We start from the raw sequence: 18,959 nt of genomic DNA, 5'->3' as shown, positions 1-18,959 counted from the left end.
AAGGCACCTGCAAGTTCCCGGACATTTCTGGGGGGAATGGCCCTAGCCCTCACCCTCCGATCCAACAGGTCCTAGATGTGCTCAATGGGATTGAGATCCGGGTTCTTCGCTGGCCATGGCAGAACACTGACATTCCTGTCTTGAAGGAAATCACACACAGAACAAGCAGTATGGCTGGTGGCATTGTCATGCTGGAGGGTCATGTCAGGATGAGCCTGCAGGAAGGGTACCACCACACGAGGGAGGAGGATGTCTTCCCTGTAACACACAGTGATGAGATTGCCTGGAATGACAACAAGCTCAGTCCGATGATGCTGTGACACACCGCCCCAGACCATGACGGACCCTCCACCCTCCACCTTCCTTCGACAATAAACGCGAATCCGACCATCACCCCTGGTGAGACAAAACCGCGACTCGTCAGTGAAGATCACTTTTTGCCAGTCCTGTCTGGTCTAGCGACGGTAGGTTTGTGCAACTGTGATGTCTGGTGAGGACCTGCCTTACAACAGGCTTACACAAGCCCTCAGTCTAGCCTCTCTCAGCCTATTGCGGACAGTCTGAGCACTGATGGAGGGATTGTGTGTTCCTAGTGTAACTCGGGCAGTTGTTGTTGCCATCCTGTACCTGCCCCGCAGGTGTGATGTTCAGATGTACCGATTCTGTGCAGGTGTTGTTACACGTGGTCTGCAACTGCGAGGACGATCAGCTGTTCCTTTCTGTAGCTCCGACTTAGGCGTCTCACAGTGCAGACCACAATTTATTGCCCTGGCCACATCTGCAGTCCTCATGCCTCCTTGCAGCATGCCTATGGCACGTTCATGCAGATGAGCAGGGACCCCGGGCATCTTTCTTTTAGTGTTTTTCAGAGTCAGTAGAAAGGCCTCTTAAGTGTCCTAAGTTTTCTTAACTGTGACCTTAATTTCCTACCGTCTGTAAGCTGTTAAGTGTCTTAATGACCGTTCCACAGGTGCATGTTCATTGAACAAGCATGGGAAAACAGTGTTTAAACCCTTAACAATTAAGATCTGTGAAGTTATTTGGTTTTTTACAAATTATCTTTGAAAGACAGAGTCCTGAAAAGGGGATGTTTATTTTTTTGCTGAGTTTATGTGTGACATTTTGTTTTGATATACACTGCTCAAAAAAATTAAGGGAACACTTAAACAACACAATGTAACTCCAAGTCAATCACACTTCTATGAAATCAAACTGTCCACTTAGGAAGCAACACTGATTGACAATAAATTTCACATGCTGTTGTGCAAATGGAATAGACAAAAGGTGGAAATTATAGGCAATTAGCAAGACACCCCCAAAAAAGGAGTGATTCTGCAGGTGGTGACCACAGACCACTTCTCAGTTCCTATGCTTCCTGGCTGATGTTTTGGTCACTTTTGAATGCTGGCGGTGCTCTCACTCTAGTGGTAGCATGAGACGGAGTCTACAACCCACACAAGTGGCTCAGGTAGTGCAGTTCATCCAGGATGGCACATCAATGCGAGCTGTGGCAAAAAGGTTTGCTGTGTCTGTCAGCGTAGTGTCCAGAGCATGGAGGCGCTACCAGGAGACAGGCCAGTACATCAGGAGACGTGGAGGAGGCCGTAGGAGGGCAACAACCCAGCAGCAGGACCGCTACCTCCGTCTTTGTGCAAGGAGGTGCACTGCCAGAGCCCTGCAAAATGACCTCCAGCAGGCCACAAATGTGCATGTGTCAGCATATGGTCTCACAAGGGGTCTGAGGATCTCATCTCGGTACCTAATGGCAGTCAGGCTACCTCTGGCGAGCACATGGAGGGCTGTGCCGCCCCACAAAGAAATGCCACCCCACACCATGACTGACCCACCGCCAAACCGGTCATGCTGGAGGATGTTGCAGGCAGCAGAACGTTCTCCACGGCGTCTCCAGACTCTGTCACGTCTGTCACATGTGCTCATGTGCTCAGTGTGAACCTGCTTTCATCTGTGAAGAGCACAGGGCGCCAGTGGCGAATTTGCCAATCTTGGTGTTCTCTGGCAAATGCCAAACGTCCTGCACGGTGCTGGGCTGTAAGCACAACCCCCACCTGTGGACGTCGGGCCCTCATACCACCCTCATGGAGTCTGTTTCTGACCGTTTGAGCAGACATATGCACATTTGTGGCCTGCTGGAGGTCATTTTGCAGGGCTCTGGCAGTGCACCTCCTGGCACAAAGACGGAGGTAGCGGTCCTGCTGCTGGGTTGTTGCCCTCCTACGGCCTCCTCCACGTCTCCTGATGTACTGGCCTGTCTCCTGGTAGCGCCTCCATGCTCTGGACACTACGCTGACAGACACAGCAAACCTTTTTGCCACAGCTCGCATTGATGTGCCATCCTGGATGAACTGCACTACCTGAGCCACTTGTGTGGGTTGTAGACTCCGTCTCATGCTACCACTAGAGTGAGAGCACCGCCAGCATTCAAAAGTGACCAAAACATCAGCCAGGAAGCATAGGAACTGAGAAGTTGTCTGTGGTCACCACCTGCAGAATCACTCCTTTTTTGGGGGTGTCTTGCTAATTGCCTATAATTTCCACCTTTTGTCTATTCCATTTGCACAACAGCATGTGAAATTTATTGTCAATCAGTGTTGCTTCCTAATTGGACAGTTTGATTTCACAGAAGTGTGATTGACTTGGAGTTACATTGTGTTGTTTAAGTGTTCCCTTTATTTTTTTGAGCAGTGTAGAATGGACCATTATCATGCACCGGTCTCAAAACAGGAGCAGTGAGAGAAAATACATGTCATCTATGCACTTAAATAGTTCATTTTCATGCAAGCCAGGTAGGCTTCTGTTGTAAAGAGAAGCAATGTGCTTAATATTAGGAAAGTTGAGAAATAAATATAGTAGGCCTAGCCTATAGAAATCATGGAATCCTCCTCTTTTTAGTAGAGGCCATTACTGTTTTCTCGCCAATTGCATAGCCTATAGAAATGTTGCGCAACCTGAGCTCATGGACTCTCATTTAGTGTTTTATTAGAAAAAAAAGTTTTTGCATTGATGTCAGAATGATTAGAGGGACAATAGAGTTCTGAGTACCAGGCAGTTAGCAAGTTTGGTATGCTACTAATGACCATCAGCAGCACCAGAGCTTGGAGAAGCCTAATTACCTTGACTAAACGGTCACATGGAATTTGACTGCCTTCATGACTCGTGACTGCCGGGGGGGGCGGTCATACGGTCACCGCAACAGCCCTACTCATGATACTTTATGATAATGTAGTCTACCTCTTTGGAGATCTCCAGGTGTTTCTCAGCAAAGTGCATGGCTTGGTCATGGTTCCCCAGGGCTGTGTGAGCGTTCCCTAAACTCCAACACGCCCGGCCCTCACCGATCCTGTCGCTGAGGTCCTGTGCGATGATGAGGTGTTTGAGGTGGTAGTCTATGGCCCTATCGTAGTCCTGGAGCAATGTGTAGGTGTTTCCCAGACTGTAACAGGCCTGAGCCTCTACAGCCCGGTCCTTCAGCAGTCTGGCCAGCTGCAGAGTCCTCCTGACAACCACAACAGATCACTGGCTCTCATTCATAGTGACACACACCCCAAAGGCTACTCTGTTCCTGAAATTTTGTTTAGTATATGAATGCACACATGCAGACACACACAAACTAATCTGTTTTCTGGCTCTCTTGACATTGTGTCCTTTGAGGCATGGCTGCTGCCATCTCTCTCCTGAAACCCTACGGCGTTCTAACAGTGTTACACCCTCCAGACTGAAAGAAGTGTTGTTTTCTCAGGGGGAGTGAACTTCATTAAGAGAAGATGAATGGTTGGGCTGGGGGTTTGGCTCACTTGTAATGCTCGGCTGCCACTTCAAATTCCCCCAGAAAGACATAGGCGTTCCCCAGGTTGCAGTAGGCCCTTCTCTCTGCCGAGCGGTCGCCAAACTCCTTGGCAATCTGGAGGCGCTGGGAAAGAAATGGGTGAACACACACACACAATTACAACACCTTGGTCTCAGTACATCCAGCGACTCTAGTCTTCCATTGTGTCATATGTTTACCTCCAGTCATTCTGGATTGAAATGAGCTATACAGGACATTATAATGAACTGCAGAGCACCATTGAAAACAGAAATATATCTGACAAAAGGCTAATGGCTGGACTTAATCAAAACTGCCTTAGTAATGTTTCTGGAGTTCCTTTGTGTACAAACTACTGCTCATCTTCCAGTGAAGGGAGTCTAACTGGTATTTCTACTACAGTACGTAAACCCACACTATTCTGTTTGGCCATAGGGTAAGTGTGTGTTTTATATGCTACAGCAGTAGAGTTTTGATTGAATCCAGCACTTAATGATAGGTTATAAACTTTGATCCGATTATAATTACCTGTTCATGTGAGGCCACTGCATTCCGGAAGTCTCCTAACAGGTAGTGTGTGTTGCCAAGGTTACCGTATGTTCGGCCCTGGGCGGCACAATCTCCAAGCTCCTTCACTATGGATAAGTTTGCTCTGACAATACAGACAAACCGTTGAAAATAAACATTGTTTAAAAATACAGTACCATTCAAAAGTTGACACCAACTCATTCAAGGGTTTTTCTTTATTTTAACTATTTTCTACATTGTAAAATAGTGATAGCATACCTGTTAATTGAAATGTGTGTGTATAATATATATATGAAATAAAATGCAAATTAATTACTTAAAAATCATACAATGTGATTTTCTGGATTTTTGTTTTAGATTCCGTCTCTCACAGTTGAAGTGTACCTATGATAAAAATTACAGACCTCTACATGCTTTGTAAGTAGGAAAACCTGCAAAATCGGCAGTGTATTCAAATAGTTGTTCTCCCCACTGTATATATATATATATATAGTATGACAATATGCCCTTTATTTCTACTCTACAGTACTAGATGTAAGGCACATGAACACACCAACTCACTCATAGTATTCCGCTGCTTTCCTAAGTGCAGTCATGACCTCCTCAGGGAACTCTCCGGGCTCCGCTCCACTCCAACAGATGGCCTTGCCTTTGGCATGATACACGTTCCCAAAGTTATACAGCGCCCTCGCCTGCCCCACCTAACGAAGAGACAGAAGAACAGAGGTAATGTCAATTCCAAAACCGTTAAAAAACGCTGAATTTAAATACCGGAAAAAAGCGCAAATGAGTTAATCTCACCTTGTCGTGCAGGTCCACGGCGATGTCTAAGTGCCTCTGACAGCAGACCAAAGCCTCATCAAATCTACCCAACACCTTTAGCGTGTTGCCTAGATTACCACTGGCTTTCGCCTCTCCCTGCTGGTCCCTGATGGTCCTGAGAATGGGAGAGTAAAATGTCATCATGGGAAGGAAAAGCCCATCTACTTTAAATTGCAAAATGCTTACGTCCAAACAGCGGAATTATGTGGCGAGGTCATGCTGATAAAGGGAACAATGACCTGGTCTTACTCCGAGAAGCTTTATTAATACGGCCCTGGTGAAGGGCGTATTCTTTCCTGCCTGGTGAAGGGCGTATTCTTTCCTGCCTGGTGAAGGGCGTATTCTTTCCTGCCTGGTGACGGGCGTATTCTTTCCTGCCTGGTGACGGGCGTATTCTTTCCTGCCTGGTGACGGGCGTATTCTTTCCTGCCTGGTGACGGGCGTAGTCTTTCCTGCCTGGGGACGGGCGTAGTCTTTCCTGCCTGGGGACGGGCGTAGTCTTTCCTGCCTGGGGACGGGCGTAGTCTTTCCTGCCTGGGGACGGGCGTAGTCTTTCCTGCCTGGGGACGGGCGTAGTCTTTCCTGCCTGGGGACGGGCGTAGTCTTTCCTGCCTGGGGACGGGCGTAGTCTTTCCTGCCTGGGGACGGGCGTATTCTTTCCTGCCTGGGGACGGGCGTATTCTTTCCTGCCTGGTGACGGGCGTATTCTTTCCTGCCTGGTGACGGGCGTATTCTTTCCTGCCTGGTGACGGGCGTAGTCTTTCCTGCCTGGTGAAGGGCGTAGTCTTTCCTGCCTGGTGAAGGGCGTATTCTTTCCTGCCTGGTGACGGGCGTATTCTTTCCTGCCTGGTGACGGGCGTATTCTTTCCTGCCTGGTGACGGGCGTATTCTTTCCTGCCTGGTGAAGGGCGTATTCTTTCCTGCCTGGTGAAGGGCGTATTCTTTCCTGCCTGGTGACGGGCGTATTCTTTCCTGCCTGGTGACGGGCGTATTCTTTCCTGCCTGGTGACGGGCGTATTCTTTCCTGCCTGGGGACGGGCGTAGTCTTTCCTGCCTGGGGACGGGCGTAGTCTTTCCTGCCTGGGGACGGGCGTAGTCTTTCCTGCCTGGGGACGGGCGTAGTCTTTCCTGCCTGGGGACGGGCGTAGTCTTTCCTGCCTGGGGACGGGCGTAGTCTTTCCTGCCTGGGGACGGGCGTAGTCTTTCCTGCCTGGGGACGGGCGTAGTCTTTCCTGCCTGGGGACGGGCGTAGTCTTTCCTGCCTGGGGACGGGCGTAGTCTTTCCTGCCTGGGGACGGGCGTAGTCTTTCCTGCCTGGGGACGGGCGTAGTCTTTCCTGCCTGGGGACGGGCGTAGTCTTTCCTGCCTGGGGACGGGCGTAGTCTTTCCTGCCTGGGGACGGGCGTAGTCTTTCCTGCCTGGGGACGGGCGTAGTCTTTCCTGCCTGGGGACGGGCGTAGTCTTTCCTGCCTGGGGACGGGCGTAGTCTTTCCTGCCTGGGGACGGGCGTAGTCTTTCCTGCCTGGGGACGGGCGTAGTCTTTCCTGCCTGGGGACGGGCGTAGTCTTTCCTGCCTGGGGACGGGCGTAGTCTTTCCTGCCTGGGGACGGGCGTAGTCTTTCCTGCCTGGGGACGGGCGTAGTCTTTCCTGCCTGGGGACGGGCGTAGTCTTTCCTGCCTGGGGACGGGCGTAGTCTTTCCTGCCTGGGGACGGGCGTAGTCTTTCCTGCCTGGGGACGGGCGTAGTCTTTCCTGCCTGGGGACGGGCGTAGTCTTTCCTGCCTGGGGACGGGCGTAGTCTTTCCTGCCTGGGGACGGGCGTAGTCTTTCCTGCCTGGGGACGGGCGTAGTCTTTCCTGCCTGGGGACGGGCGTAGTCTTTCCTGCCTGGGGACGGGCGTAGTCTTTCCTGCCTGGGGACGGGCGTAGTCTTTCCTGCCTGGGGACGGGCGTAGTCTTTCCTGCCTGGGGACGGGCGTAGTCTTTCCTGCCTGGGGACGGGCGTAGTCTTTCCTGCCTGGGGACGGGCGTAGTCTTTCCTGCCTGGGGACGGGCGTAGTCTTTCCTGCCTGGGGACGGGCGTAGTCTTTCCTGCCTGGTGACGGGCGTATTCTTTCCTGCCTGGTGACGGGCGTATTCTTTCCTGCCTGGTGACGGGCGTATTCTTTCCTGCCTGGTGACGGGCGTAGTCTTTCCTGCCTGGTGACGGGCGTATTCTTTCCTGCCTGGTGACGGGCGTATTCTTTCCTGCCTGGTGAAGGGCGTATTCTTTCCTGCCTGGTGAAGGGCGTATTCTTTCCTGCCTGGTGAAGGGCGTATTCTTTCCTGCCTGGTGAAGGGCGTATTCTTTCCTGCCTGGTGAAGGGCGTATTCTTTCCTGCCTGGTGAAGGGCGTATTCTTTCCTGCCTGGTGAAGGGCGTATTCTTTCCTGCCTGGTGAAGGGCGTATTCTTTCCTGCCTGGTGACGGGCGTATTCTTTCCTGCCTGGTGACGGGCGTATTCTTTCCTGCCTGGTGACGGGCGTATTCTTTCCTGCCTGGTGACGGGCGTATTCTTTCCTGCCTGGTGACGGGCGTATTCTTTCCTGCCTGGTGACGGGCGTATTCTTTCCTGCCTGGTGACGGGCGTATTCTTTCCTGCCTGGTGACGGGCGTATTCTTTCCTGCCTGGTGACGGGCGTATTCTTTCCTGCCTGGTGACGGGCGTATTCTTTCCTGCCTGGTGACGGGCGTATTCTTTCCTGCCTGGTGAAGGGCGTATTCTTTCCTGCCTGGTGACGGGCGTATTCTTTCCTGCCTGGTGAAGGGCGTATTCTTTCCTGCCTGGTGAAGGGCGTATTCTTTCCTGCCTGGTGAAGGGCGTATTCTTTCCTGCCTGGTGACGGGCGTATTCTTTCCTGCCTGGTGACGGGCGTAGTCTTTCCTGCCTGGTGAAGGGCGTAGTCTTTCCTGCCTGGTGAAGGGCGTAGTCTTTCCTGCCTGGGGAAGGGCGTAGTCTTTCCTGCCTGGGGAAGGGCGTAGTCTTTCCTGCCTGGGGAAGGGCGTATTCTTTCCTGCCTGGTGAAGGGCGTATTCTTTCCTGCCTGGTGACGGGCGTATTCTTTCCTGCCTGGTGACGGGCGTATTCTTTCCTGCCTGGTGAAGGGCGTAGTCTTTCCTGCCTGGTGAAGGGCGTAGTCTTTCCTGCCTGGTGAAGGGCGTAGTCTTTCCTGCCTGGTGAAGGGCGTATTCTTTCCTGCCTGGTGAAGGGCGTATTCTTTCCTGCCTGGTGATAGGGGTGTTCCTACCTGGTCAAGGTGAGGTCATGATGGTGGAACTCCAAGGCCTTGCCGTAATCATGCAGGTGGAAGTAGGCGTTGCCCAGCTGGCTATAGATGGCACTCAGCACCTGCAGGTCCTCAGTGCCAACCTGGATGGCCGCCTCGAAGAAGGACACCCCTGCGCTGTAGTCGTCCACCTTACAGAGCCGCTCCCCCTCCAGGGCCAGCTCCAGACAAGACGCCTCCATCCTACAGGGGGCAGCAGAAACGGTTTAGGTAGAAGATAGGATTAGAGGTCCACGGTGGCGTTCAGTAGGCCCAGACGGGAGAAAATAGTATTTTTCAAAACAACCCAAGTTTATTGAGCCTAAACGTCCCAAAGTTGCCACAGTTCAAATCAACCAGAAACCAAAGCCACCCATTAGCCTAAATGTTCAAGTTATAGAAGCAGAAAAAACGTATGACTAGCATCCCTCTCACTCGCCATCAGACTGTGAATGTGGAGTTTGTTTGGCTACTTCCTTCATAGTCCTGAGGACAATAGCCTTGGTTTATCAGGGTTTGTTTGTTATGGTTAGGGCTGACTTCCTCTCTACGTGGTCACTACAGTACAATATGCAGCAATCTGGCAGACAGCTCCGCTGAGGACTGGGCTATTCAGTGGGCTCAATGTTTACAGAACATTCAGACAGAAGTGTATTGTCTACAGGCATGGTTCTCTGCTGTGTAGAATAGGGATTGAGCAAGACATTGGATCTGCCACACTCAGGGTGCTGTAACATTCTGGGTGTTTCGGTCACTTTAACCCCAGACAGGGTCAGAGAGGAGCATCCACAGATGCAGGTGGATTAACAGATTAGGAGCAGATTAGTGATATTCATGCAGCCTGGCTTCAATTGTTACACAGTCTCTTTACCATCTTGTGTGTTCTCCTGCAAAAACACCCATCACTTTGTTAGAGATGAACTGTATTCATGCATGTTTTCTCCTGCAAAAACACCCATCACTTTGTTAGATATGAACTGTATTCATGCATGTTTTCTCCTGCAAAAACACCCATCACTTTGTTAGATATGAACTGTATTCATGCATGTTTTCTCCTGCAAAAACACCCATCACTTTGTTAGAGATGAACTGTATTCATGTTTTTTTACTTCAAGTTTCCCCTCTTATATCAAGTGCTCCCCACCCACCCAGTGTTCTGTTTAGAAAGCTCTCACAGAATACTGACTGACATTACACCTGACCTACTAAAACACGTTTTATGCATTATGAAACTTTATAAAGGGTTATAACATTGATACTGAAGGGAAAACATCTATAGTTTTGTTTTTGTTTACTGTATTTAAATCAAATGTGTTTTACTGTTTACAGACTGAACAATGTTACAATGAGCTGGTGTCAGTCTTGCAGGTAAAATGACAAATGATTGTACTGTACAGTGACAGATACTGAATTTGACCTAATGTGGTTATTTTAACCACACACACCAACCATACCTGGGTTTCTTTCTCCTACAACAGCACATGGTACATCTGAGTGGCATCTAAAGAGGCTTCCACTGGGTTTAAAGAGGATTCCTGTGTAACAGTCGAGAGCTAAACACAAGGGCTGAGGTAGCCTACACTCTTCAATGTCTCACTGAGATTATTTTACCAAAACATTGAAAAAGATCTCCTTCCATTCCCACAAGTCACCAACGACCATATTTCTTTGCATGCCGCACACTACGGTTGCAATAAAGTAGGCTAACCCTAAGGATAAAAGGGGAAAATCTACTGTCAGCGTTACATGAGGTAATCTACTTGTCTCTCTCTGGCCTCATCACCTGGCTGGAATTACTACAGTGGGTCCTACAGTGATTATACAGGCCCTGTCTACAAAGCTGCTGGGCAGCATCAGAGAGCTTTGTCTGAGATTCAGCTGGCTAGGAGGTAAAACTGGGCAAAATGGATATAGCGATAAAAATCCATATCGCGATCATTTGCTTGAATTGATGTAATAACCATAAATAGAACGATAGGGTTTATAACAAACATTTCCTTTAAAACTACTACTTCTAGTTCATGGTTGTAGCCATCAATTGTCCCATTAACAATCACCCATATTAGCAAACTTGTCATTTCACACTTCTCTAGTATAGGCTACTTATCCTAATGAACAATATCAACAAAATACTTGCGATAAGTGCTCAGTATGGTCGTTGTCGATCATTTTCAGTTTATCGTGCCAGCTCTAATGGGAGGTTTAAGTTATTCAATTAAAACGTACAAGGTTTGACTAGGAGTTAGGCCTACCTTCAACACTAACATTGAATCGTTTGAGAACATATGCCATAATTGTCACCTCCGCGTTAATGCTCAAATGCATTTTAAAAATGGTTGACCAGGAAAATGCCTATAAATCCTATAGGCGGAGATGAACATGGTTGAACATACAACCATGGTGCCTTCTACCAAACAGATGTCCCTCCACTCCTTTCAAAAGAAGTTGAATCATCTAATTTGGAAACTAGAAATACAAAGCAAATCATCATGAATGTTTCAGAGGCTTGTTAAATATTGATTGAGAAGCCTGGAGCAGTTTTTGCTGTTTTTTCCCAGGTCACACCTGCCGGTGCCCTTTACTTTGGGCCAGGTGCTTGGTGACACCTATGAAAGTCAGTGACCTGCCAGTCTGCCACAAACATGGGAACAGGAACCACTCAACTAGTCCGTCTATAGTCCAACCATCCCTCTGTCTCAACTCCACTTACATGGAACTTCCTCTCACAACTCCACTTAAAATGGAAGAAGAGAAATGTAGCCTACCAATTCACACCTGAAAGCTCTGGAAAACCTGATCTCATCCCACATGCAGACTTTTGAGACATTAGGATGAGATCTAGACTACATGGTCTACTGTGTCAAATACCACAATGATCATTGTTGTTAAATTCTTGTTCCAATTCAAAAAAAAAAAAAATTCACTTCAATGAAGGGAAGTTTAAAGCACCCAATCTAGGCCGTACATGAAACAAAATATGTTGACCAACGATTGAGACAGTGACAGTATAATGCTGGGGGGGGGGGGGGGGGGGTATGAGGAGGGTATTGCCTACCTGTATCGGACACGATAGGACTGGTCCTCATCTTGAATGCTAACCAAAGAGCCAACGGAATCCATTTAAGATCATAAGTGGGACGATCCCAGTTAATCCGAAAAATTGTGATAATGAAAAAACTAAAAGTCAAAAAACATCTGATGGACCTAGGAGTGGTCTGAACCTTCACAACAAGAATTGTTGGAAAATCCTAATATTCCCTTTTTTTGTAAGGTTGTTTGTCCTTCGACTGTTAGTCTGTCTAGAGACATGACCACAGCCCCAGACAGAGATCCTCAGACAGAGTTGCCAGTCAGTCCACGAGGCTGCATTTCTCCTACTGTTTGAGTTTGGCTTGCCTTGTCAGTGCCACCACAGCTCTCCTCGGCAGCCTTCTGTGAAGAGAACACAAGATGCTGTGTGTGAAGCTTCATTCTGGCCACGCGACAACATGGCAACACCCACTAAACAGCGTGCACACGCAGGGCAGGACAGGAGTGGATATGTTCACCCCTCACCACACGCAAGCTGTCAATCAATGACTCAATCATCAGTGCTCAGGGTCTACTTAAGTGTGAAGATACAGCTAGCCTAGGCAAGCAGACAAACAGGAGAGGATTTTTCCCAATCACCAGAGATACATGTAATATACTGTATGCAAATCATTGGTAGACAAAAGAGAACATGTATCCACCATAGCAAAGATAATTATAATTGCAAATTGATTAAACTTTTATTATTTAGCAAGCAGTAGGTAAAGTAGCCTGGCTGATGAAAGAAGTTTGAAAAAAGACCTGCACAGTTACGACTGCGTGGAAAATCCATTGTTAGTACAGTGATAAGAAAGCCTAGTAGTCGTAGATGAGGAGCGCCACCAGCGCAAGGCCAAACGCTGCCTCCTTCCCACATGATAAAGTAGGCCGCCTCTTTCCAGACGCACGTTTTAGTAGGAAGGAGTAGGCCTAATTAACAGGTCACGTTTTAGTAGGAAGGGGTAGGCCTAATTAACAGGTCACGTTTTAGTAGGAAGGAGTAGGCCTAATTAACAGGTCACGTTTTAGTAGGAAGGAGTAGGCCTAATTAACAGGTCACGTTTTAGTATGAAGGAGTTTGCCTAATTAACAGGTCACGTTTTAGTAGGAAGGAGTAGGCCTAATTAACAGGTTATTCCTGAAACCAAATTACACTACCAGCTAAGTGTCAAGAGCATAATTATTACAAATATAAAAAACAGTAAGCGGTATTCAAATGTATGCTGCAGGTGCATATTAATATTCATTGGTGGATAATAGAAAGAGGCATATTCTGATGGTAGGTAGTATCGCAACGCCTGTAACTAAATGACATTCACAAAGATTATTCAAAGACTTGGTTGTTGTGAATCATCACTTTTCTAATCCAGGAGTAATCTACTTTCAACCTGGGGATGGTTCACCACAGACCTCTTTGTCGAGCTGCTTGTTGCGTTGTGAATACAGCATGATACCATACCCTTTGTTGGTATAATTGCTCTCTTTCAGGCAGAGAGTACACCTGGCATAGCCCTTTTTATCCACTGTATTGAAAAAGTGAGAAAGAGGGAAAGTGTGTGGTGTTCCTTTCAACTCTAGTGGCTTCCAGCTTAACCCTTGTATATAGTCTTAACATTCTGTATACTCCTTGTCCTAAGGGTAAAAAATGACCCGCATTCACTAAACCCCTAAAATAAAGCAGCTTAATTGAATTTTAAACCCAAAATATATTTTGCATTTAGAAACAACCTGTCATTCATCAAACTTTGAATATCTTGGTTTTCCCTCTTCACAATGCAGAAAGACTGCATTTAAATCAGTGGACAACACTAGTTTTTATTACAACACACGTCAATTGTTTTCTTTACTAAAGTAGAGGTTTATTATTACTAAAGGTACTGCATAGGTGGAAAAAAAAAAATGTTTTGCAAGAGATCGCACTTGTATAGCCTAAGAAAGTAGCAGAAATGTGCAGAGTCGTTTTGAATGCATTGTATTGAAGGGAAACAACCATTTTTTGGCAACATAATGATATATTCTTATATACTGTACAATGAGGAATTCAACTACAAAATACTAGTCTCCTCCCATTTTTTTAAACCATAGCCCCCACCCACAAGGTGTATAAACAAATAAGATGGACACAAAACAAAAATGTGAAAAACAAATCAATCAACTCTAATTAGAGTTGCAAGTGTGTGTGCATGGACTTTGCAGATCTCACATTTACATTTTCAGCACATAGTATGTTTTCCAGTCCTTCTTTGGGAGGCAGAATTGGCATCTCCTCCTCTTGCCTGCCCCAGCTGCAGCCTCAGATGGATCAGGGCAAGATTCAGCCCCCTGAACAGCTTTCACATGTGCTGCAGAGGCTGCTGTGCGAAGGAGGCGCTCCCTTCTTTGAATGTGTGCCTTTCCCAGCTGCTCCAGGAACACCCTCCGCTTGTTCCGCTTATCAGGCATCCAGGTAGGGTTGATCTTGTTCCATATCACGAAGACATTGTATGAGGACACTTCAATGATGTTATGGAAGATGACCAGGGGCCAGTGGGCAGTCATCCTCCTGCAGCTGTAAGTTCCAATCACCTTGTCCAGGTTGACCACGCCTCCTTTGTTGTGGTTGTAGTCCAGGATGATGGCTGGCTTCCTGTCCTCACGATCACTGATCTCAGCTGTTTTGTGCAGTGTGCTCAGGAGGACCACATTCTTGTTCCTCTTTGGGAGGTAAGAAACTAGTGGTGGTGGGGGTGAAGGCAAACTTTGATGAGAAGGCCTCCTCCCCCTTGTTGCGAGGAGTACAGGGGGGAGCTCAGGCTTGTTCTTTCTAACTGTGCCAGCCATGGTGATCTTCCTCTTCAGGAGCTGCTGGCTGAGTTCAATCAGTAGCACACAATCTCAATTTCTCATAATAACTGCCGGGCCAAAAATTTGTTGTACGCTTTGTACCCTGGTGGTGTACAGCTTTCATGGAAATATGAACAAAGGTGATGTTTCACTTTTTCTAAATGTTGAGGTCACTCTAGGAAGTCATCCAATTTCAAGTTGAAAAAATATAATTTAGGCGGTTCTCTGCTGTTAAACATTGTATCGGGTAATTTTTTACCCTTAACTTATCTAGGATAGGGGGCAGCATTTTCACTTTTGGATAAATAGCGTGCCCAATTTCAACATCCTTCTACTCATCCCCAGAATATAAGATGTGCATATTATTAGTAGATTTGGATAGAAAACACTCTGAAGTTTCTAAAACTGTTTGAATCATGTCTGTGAGTATAACAGAACTTATGTAGCAGGCAAAACCCCGAGGACTAACCATTCAGATTTTTTTTTTTTAAGTCACTGTCTGTTCAATTAGTTTTCATTGGGATACTAGATTTCTAATCAACCTGTTTGCAGTTCCTACCGCTTCCACTGGATGTCACCAGTCTTTGGAAATAGGTTGAGGTTATTCCTTTGTGCAATGAAGAACTACGGCCATCTGGAATCAGTGTAACATTATGTGTACTGTTTGAGAGTTGCGCAAGACTAGAAAAGTAGTCTGTTGTCCTCCTGTATTGAAAACAGATAGACCCGTCTTCAATTTGATCGATTATTAACGTTTAAAAATACCTAAAGTTGTATTACAAAAGTAGTTTGAAATGTTTTGGCAAAGTTTAGAAGTAATTCTTTAGATATTTTGTAGTGACGTTGCGCAAATTGGAAGCTGTTTTTTTCTGGATCAAACGCGCCAAATAAATGGACAATTTGGATATATATGGACGGAATTAATCGAACAAAAGGACCATTTGTGATGTTTATGGGACATATTGGAGTGCCAACAAAAGAAGTTCGTCAAAGGTTTATATTTTATTTATGCGTTTTGTGTTGCGCCTGCAGGGTTGAAATATGCTACACTCTTTGTTTACTGTTGTGCTATCATCAGATAATAGCATCTTATGCTTTTGCCGAAAAGCCTTTTTGAAATCTGACATGTTGGCTAGATTCACAACGAGTGTAGCTTTAATTTGGTATCTTACATGTGTGATTTAATGAAAGTTTGATTTTATATCATTTTTTTAAATTTGGCGCTCTACATTTTCCCTGGCTATTGGCCAAGTGGGACGCAAGCGTCCCACATATCCCAGAGAGGTTAAGACAACACAAGGGTTAAGCCAGCTCCAGCTACACTTGAGCCCTGAATCCACTTGTTTAACTTCTCTAGGATAGGTGGGACGGTAGCGTCCCACTTGGCCAAAATCCTGAAAAAATGTAGCGCGCCAAATTCAAATATATTACTATAAAAATCAATCTTTCATGAAAGCACACATGAAAGACACCAAATTAAAGCTACACATGTTGTGAATCCAGCCAACATGTCTGATTTCAAAAAGGATTTACGGGGAAAGCACACCAAACAATTATGTTAGCTCAGTACATAGCCACAGAAAAACACAGCCATTTTCCCAGCAAAAGATAGTAGTAACAAAAACCAGAAATAGAGATAAAATTAATCACTAACCTTTGAACATCTTCATCAGATGACACTCATAGGACATAATGTTACACAATACATTTGTTTTGTTCGATAATGTGCATATTTATATCCACAAATCTCGGTTTACATTGGCGCCATGTTCAGAAATGCCTCCAAAATATCCGGAGTAATTACAGAGAGCCACGTCAAATAACAGAAATTCTCATCATAAACTTTGATGAAAGATACATGTTTTACATATAATTAAAGATACACTTGTTCTTAATGCAACCGCTGTGTCAGATTTAAAAAAAACTTTACGTAAAAAGCACACCATGCAATAATCTGAGACGGCGCTCAGATTTAACAACATTTCTCCGCCATGTTGGAGTAAACAGAAATACAAAATTACATCATAAATATTCCCTTACCTTTGATTATCTTCATCAGAATGCAGTGCCAGGAATCCTAGTTCCACAATAAATAGTTGTTTTGTTCGATAATGTCCATTACTTATGTCCAATTAGCTAATTTTGCTAGCATGTGTAGTACGTGTCCAAACGCTCGCGCAGATGCAGGCAAACGTCGGACGAAAACTTCAAAAAATTATATTCCAGGTCAAATAAACTGGTCAAACTTTGTAGAGAATCAATCTTCAGGATGTTGTTATCATTTATATCCAATAACGTTCCAACCGAAGCATTCTTTCATGTCTGTATAAGTAATGGAACGCAAGGCGACAACATGAGGAAAGCGCGTGACCAAGAACTGGCAATCTGCCAGACCACTGACTCATTCCCCTCCCATCCGGTCCCACAACACAGCATAAGCTTTATTCCACGTTCTACTGACTGTTGACATCTAGTGGAAGGCGTATGAAGTGCAAACAGATCCATATATTACTGGGAATTGAATAGGTGATGACTTTAACAACGACCACACTCAGAATTTTCACTTCCTGTTTAGATTTTTTCTCAGGTTCTTGCCTGCCATATGAGTTCTGTTTTACACAGACATCATTCAAACAGTTTTAGAAACTTCAGAGTTTTCTATCCAATAGTAATAATAATATGCATATATTAGCATCTGGGACAGAGTAGGAGGTAGTTCACTATGGGCACGCAATTCATCCAAAAGTGAAAATGCTGCCCCCTATATCAAAGAAGTTAACAAGCAACGCCACGTTTTCACCTAATTCTCTCATTCTGAAAATTAACCACATACTGTAGAGGGAAAACATTACTTCACAGATACTCTAGTTAGATTGCCAGAATCCAGTAAGCAACTAATGCGTTATAACTTGAGGAACAGCAAGGAGTCGTACACCAGTTAATACTATAGCGAATGGTTAGATTACTAACGTTTGCTCATCTGATGTTGTAACGTTAGCTAGCTAACATTAGCTGTCTGACCTCATTAGCCAGCTAATTTTCACACCATAAACTCAATTATTTGATCAGTTCAGTTGGATATTGTCGCACAACATTTCTCTGGCCAGCTAACGGAGAATTCGACACCCAACTACTGTAGCAAGATACTTAACAATACTTGTTCCACCACACTTTCTCCCTCACCTCAAACTTTCCAAATGCCAGTTGTTTTTCGGTTACAGCTCATGAAGTACGCTTCATCAACTTCTCACCCCCGTCTCCGTGGTCAGGCTTCTCACCTACCTCTTCATTATCGTTCAGGGGATGCGCTGCTGTAGCTGGTAAACTTTCATTCCACTCCCTTTCAGCACGCGCTGATGCTACAACTAGCACATTGGTGTCTCTTCAGTCGCGTGCTGCATTCTGTTATGTGACCGATTGGCTGAGCCTTGGATACAGACAGTATTGCTCCAAACACGCATCACTCGGTCGCATACAGCCAGTAGTGATCCAAAGCCCCCCCCCCCTCACTTTTCTCATTGGATCTACACGAGTCACCTTTTTTGGATTCAAAATGGCGAATTTCGCCGAAAGGTGATTGTATTAGAGGTCGACCGATAAATCGGCATGGCCGATTAATTTGAGCCGATTTCAAGTTTCATAACAATCCGTATTTTTGGACGCCGATTATGGCCTTTTACATTGCAATCCACGAGGAGACTGCGTGGCAGGCTGACCACCTGTTACGTGAGTGCAGCAAGGAGCCAAGGTAAGTTGCTAGCTAGCATTAAACTTATCTTATAAAAAAAACTATCTTAACATAATCACTAGTTAACTACACATGGTTGATGATATTACTAGTTTAACTAGCTTGTCCTGCATTGCATATAATCAATGCGGTGCCTGTTAAATTATCATCAATTCACAGCCTACTTCGCCAAACTGGTGATGATTTAACAAAAGCGCATTCGCGTCAGGGTATATGCAGCAGTTTGGGCCACCTGGCTCGTTGCAAACTGTGTGAAGACCATTTCTTCCTAACAAAGACCATAATTAATTTGCCAGAATTTTACAAAATTATGACATAACATTGAAGGTTGTGCAATGTAACAGCATTATTTAGACTTAGGGGTTGCCATCCGTTCGATAAAATACGGAACGGTTCCGTATTTCACTGAAAGAATAAACATTTTGTTTTCAAAATGATCGTTTCCGGATTTGACCATATAAACGACCAAAGGCTCGTATTTCTGTGTGTTTATTATATTATAATTAAGTCTATGATTTGATAGAGCAGTCTGACTGAGCGGTGGTAGGCAGCAGCAGGCTCGTAAGCATTCATTCAAACAGCACTTTACTGCGTTTACCAGCAGCACTTTGCAATGCTTGAAGCACAGTGCTGTTTATGACTTGAAGCCTATCAACTCCCGAGATTAGACTGGCAATACTATAGTGCCTATAAGAACATCCAATAGTCAAAGGTATATGAAATACAAATGGTATAGAGAGAAATAGTCCTATAATAACTACAACCTAAAACTTCTTAACTGGGAATATTGAAGACTCATGTTAAAAGGAACCACCAGCTTTCATATGTTCTCATGTTCTGAG

The 18,959-nt window shown here is 45.7% G+C and overlaps 1 protein-coding gene across 3 annotated transcripts in view; it reads right to left on the bottom strand.

Moving 5' to 3' along the window:
* LOC120056213 (G-protein-signaling modulator 2-like) overlaps positions 1-18,959 on the bottom strand; it is a 34,934-nt gene that overhangs the window by 10,009 nt on the left and 5,966 nt on the right. Inside the window, exons 2-8 of one of the 3 annotated variants that reach the window (XM_039004458.1) lie at positions 11,533-11,909; positions 8,460-8,681; positions 5,153-5,288; positions 4,913-5,052; positions 4,352-4,475; positions 3,813-3,928; positions 3,250-3,514 (exon numbers count right to left, since the gene is read on the bottom strand). In XM_039004458.1, coding sequence (XP_038860386.1) covers positions 3,250-3,514; positions 3,813-3,928; positions 4,352-4,475; positions 4,913-5,052; positions 5,153-5,288; positions 8,460-8,681; positions 11,533-11,597 — 1,068 coding nt within the window. In that variant the 5' untranslated portion in view covers positions 11,598-11,909. The remainder of the gene's footprint in view (positions 1-3,249; positions 3,515-3,812; positions 3,929-4,351; positions 4,476-4,912; positions 5,053-5,152; positions 5,289-8,459; positions 8,682-11,532; positions 11,910-18,959) is intronic. The other 2 variants (XM_039004460.1, XM_039004461.1) reach the window with 2 other exon arrangements.

This window comes from Salvelinus namaycush, chromosome 11, assembly GCF_016432855.1.
Source record: "Salvelinus namaycush isolate Seneca chromosome 11, SaNama_1.0, whole genome shotgun sequence".
Lineage (NCBI taxonomy): Eukaryota > Metazoa > Chordata > Actinopteri > Salmoniformes > Salmonidae > Salvelinus > Salvelinus namaycush.
Note: the sequence above shows the minus strand (reverse complement) of the source record. Positions and strands in the feature narration are given on the sequence as shown.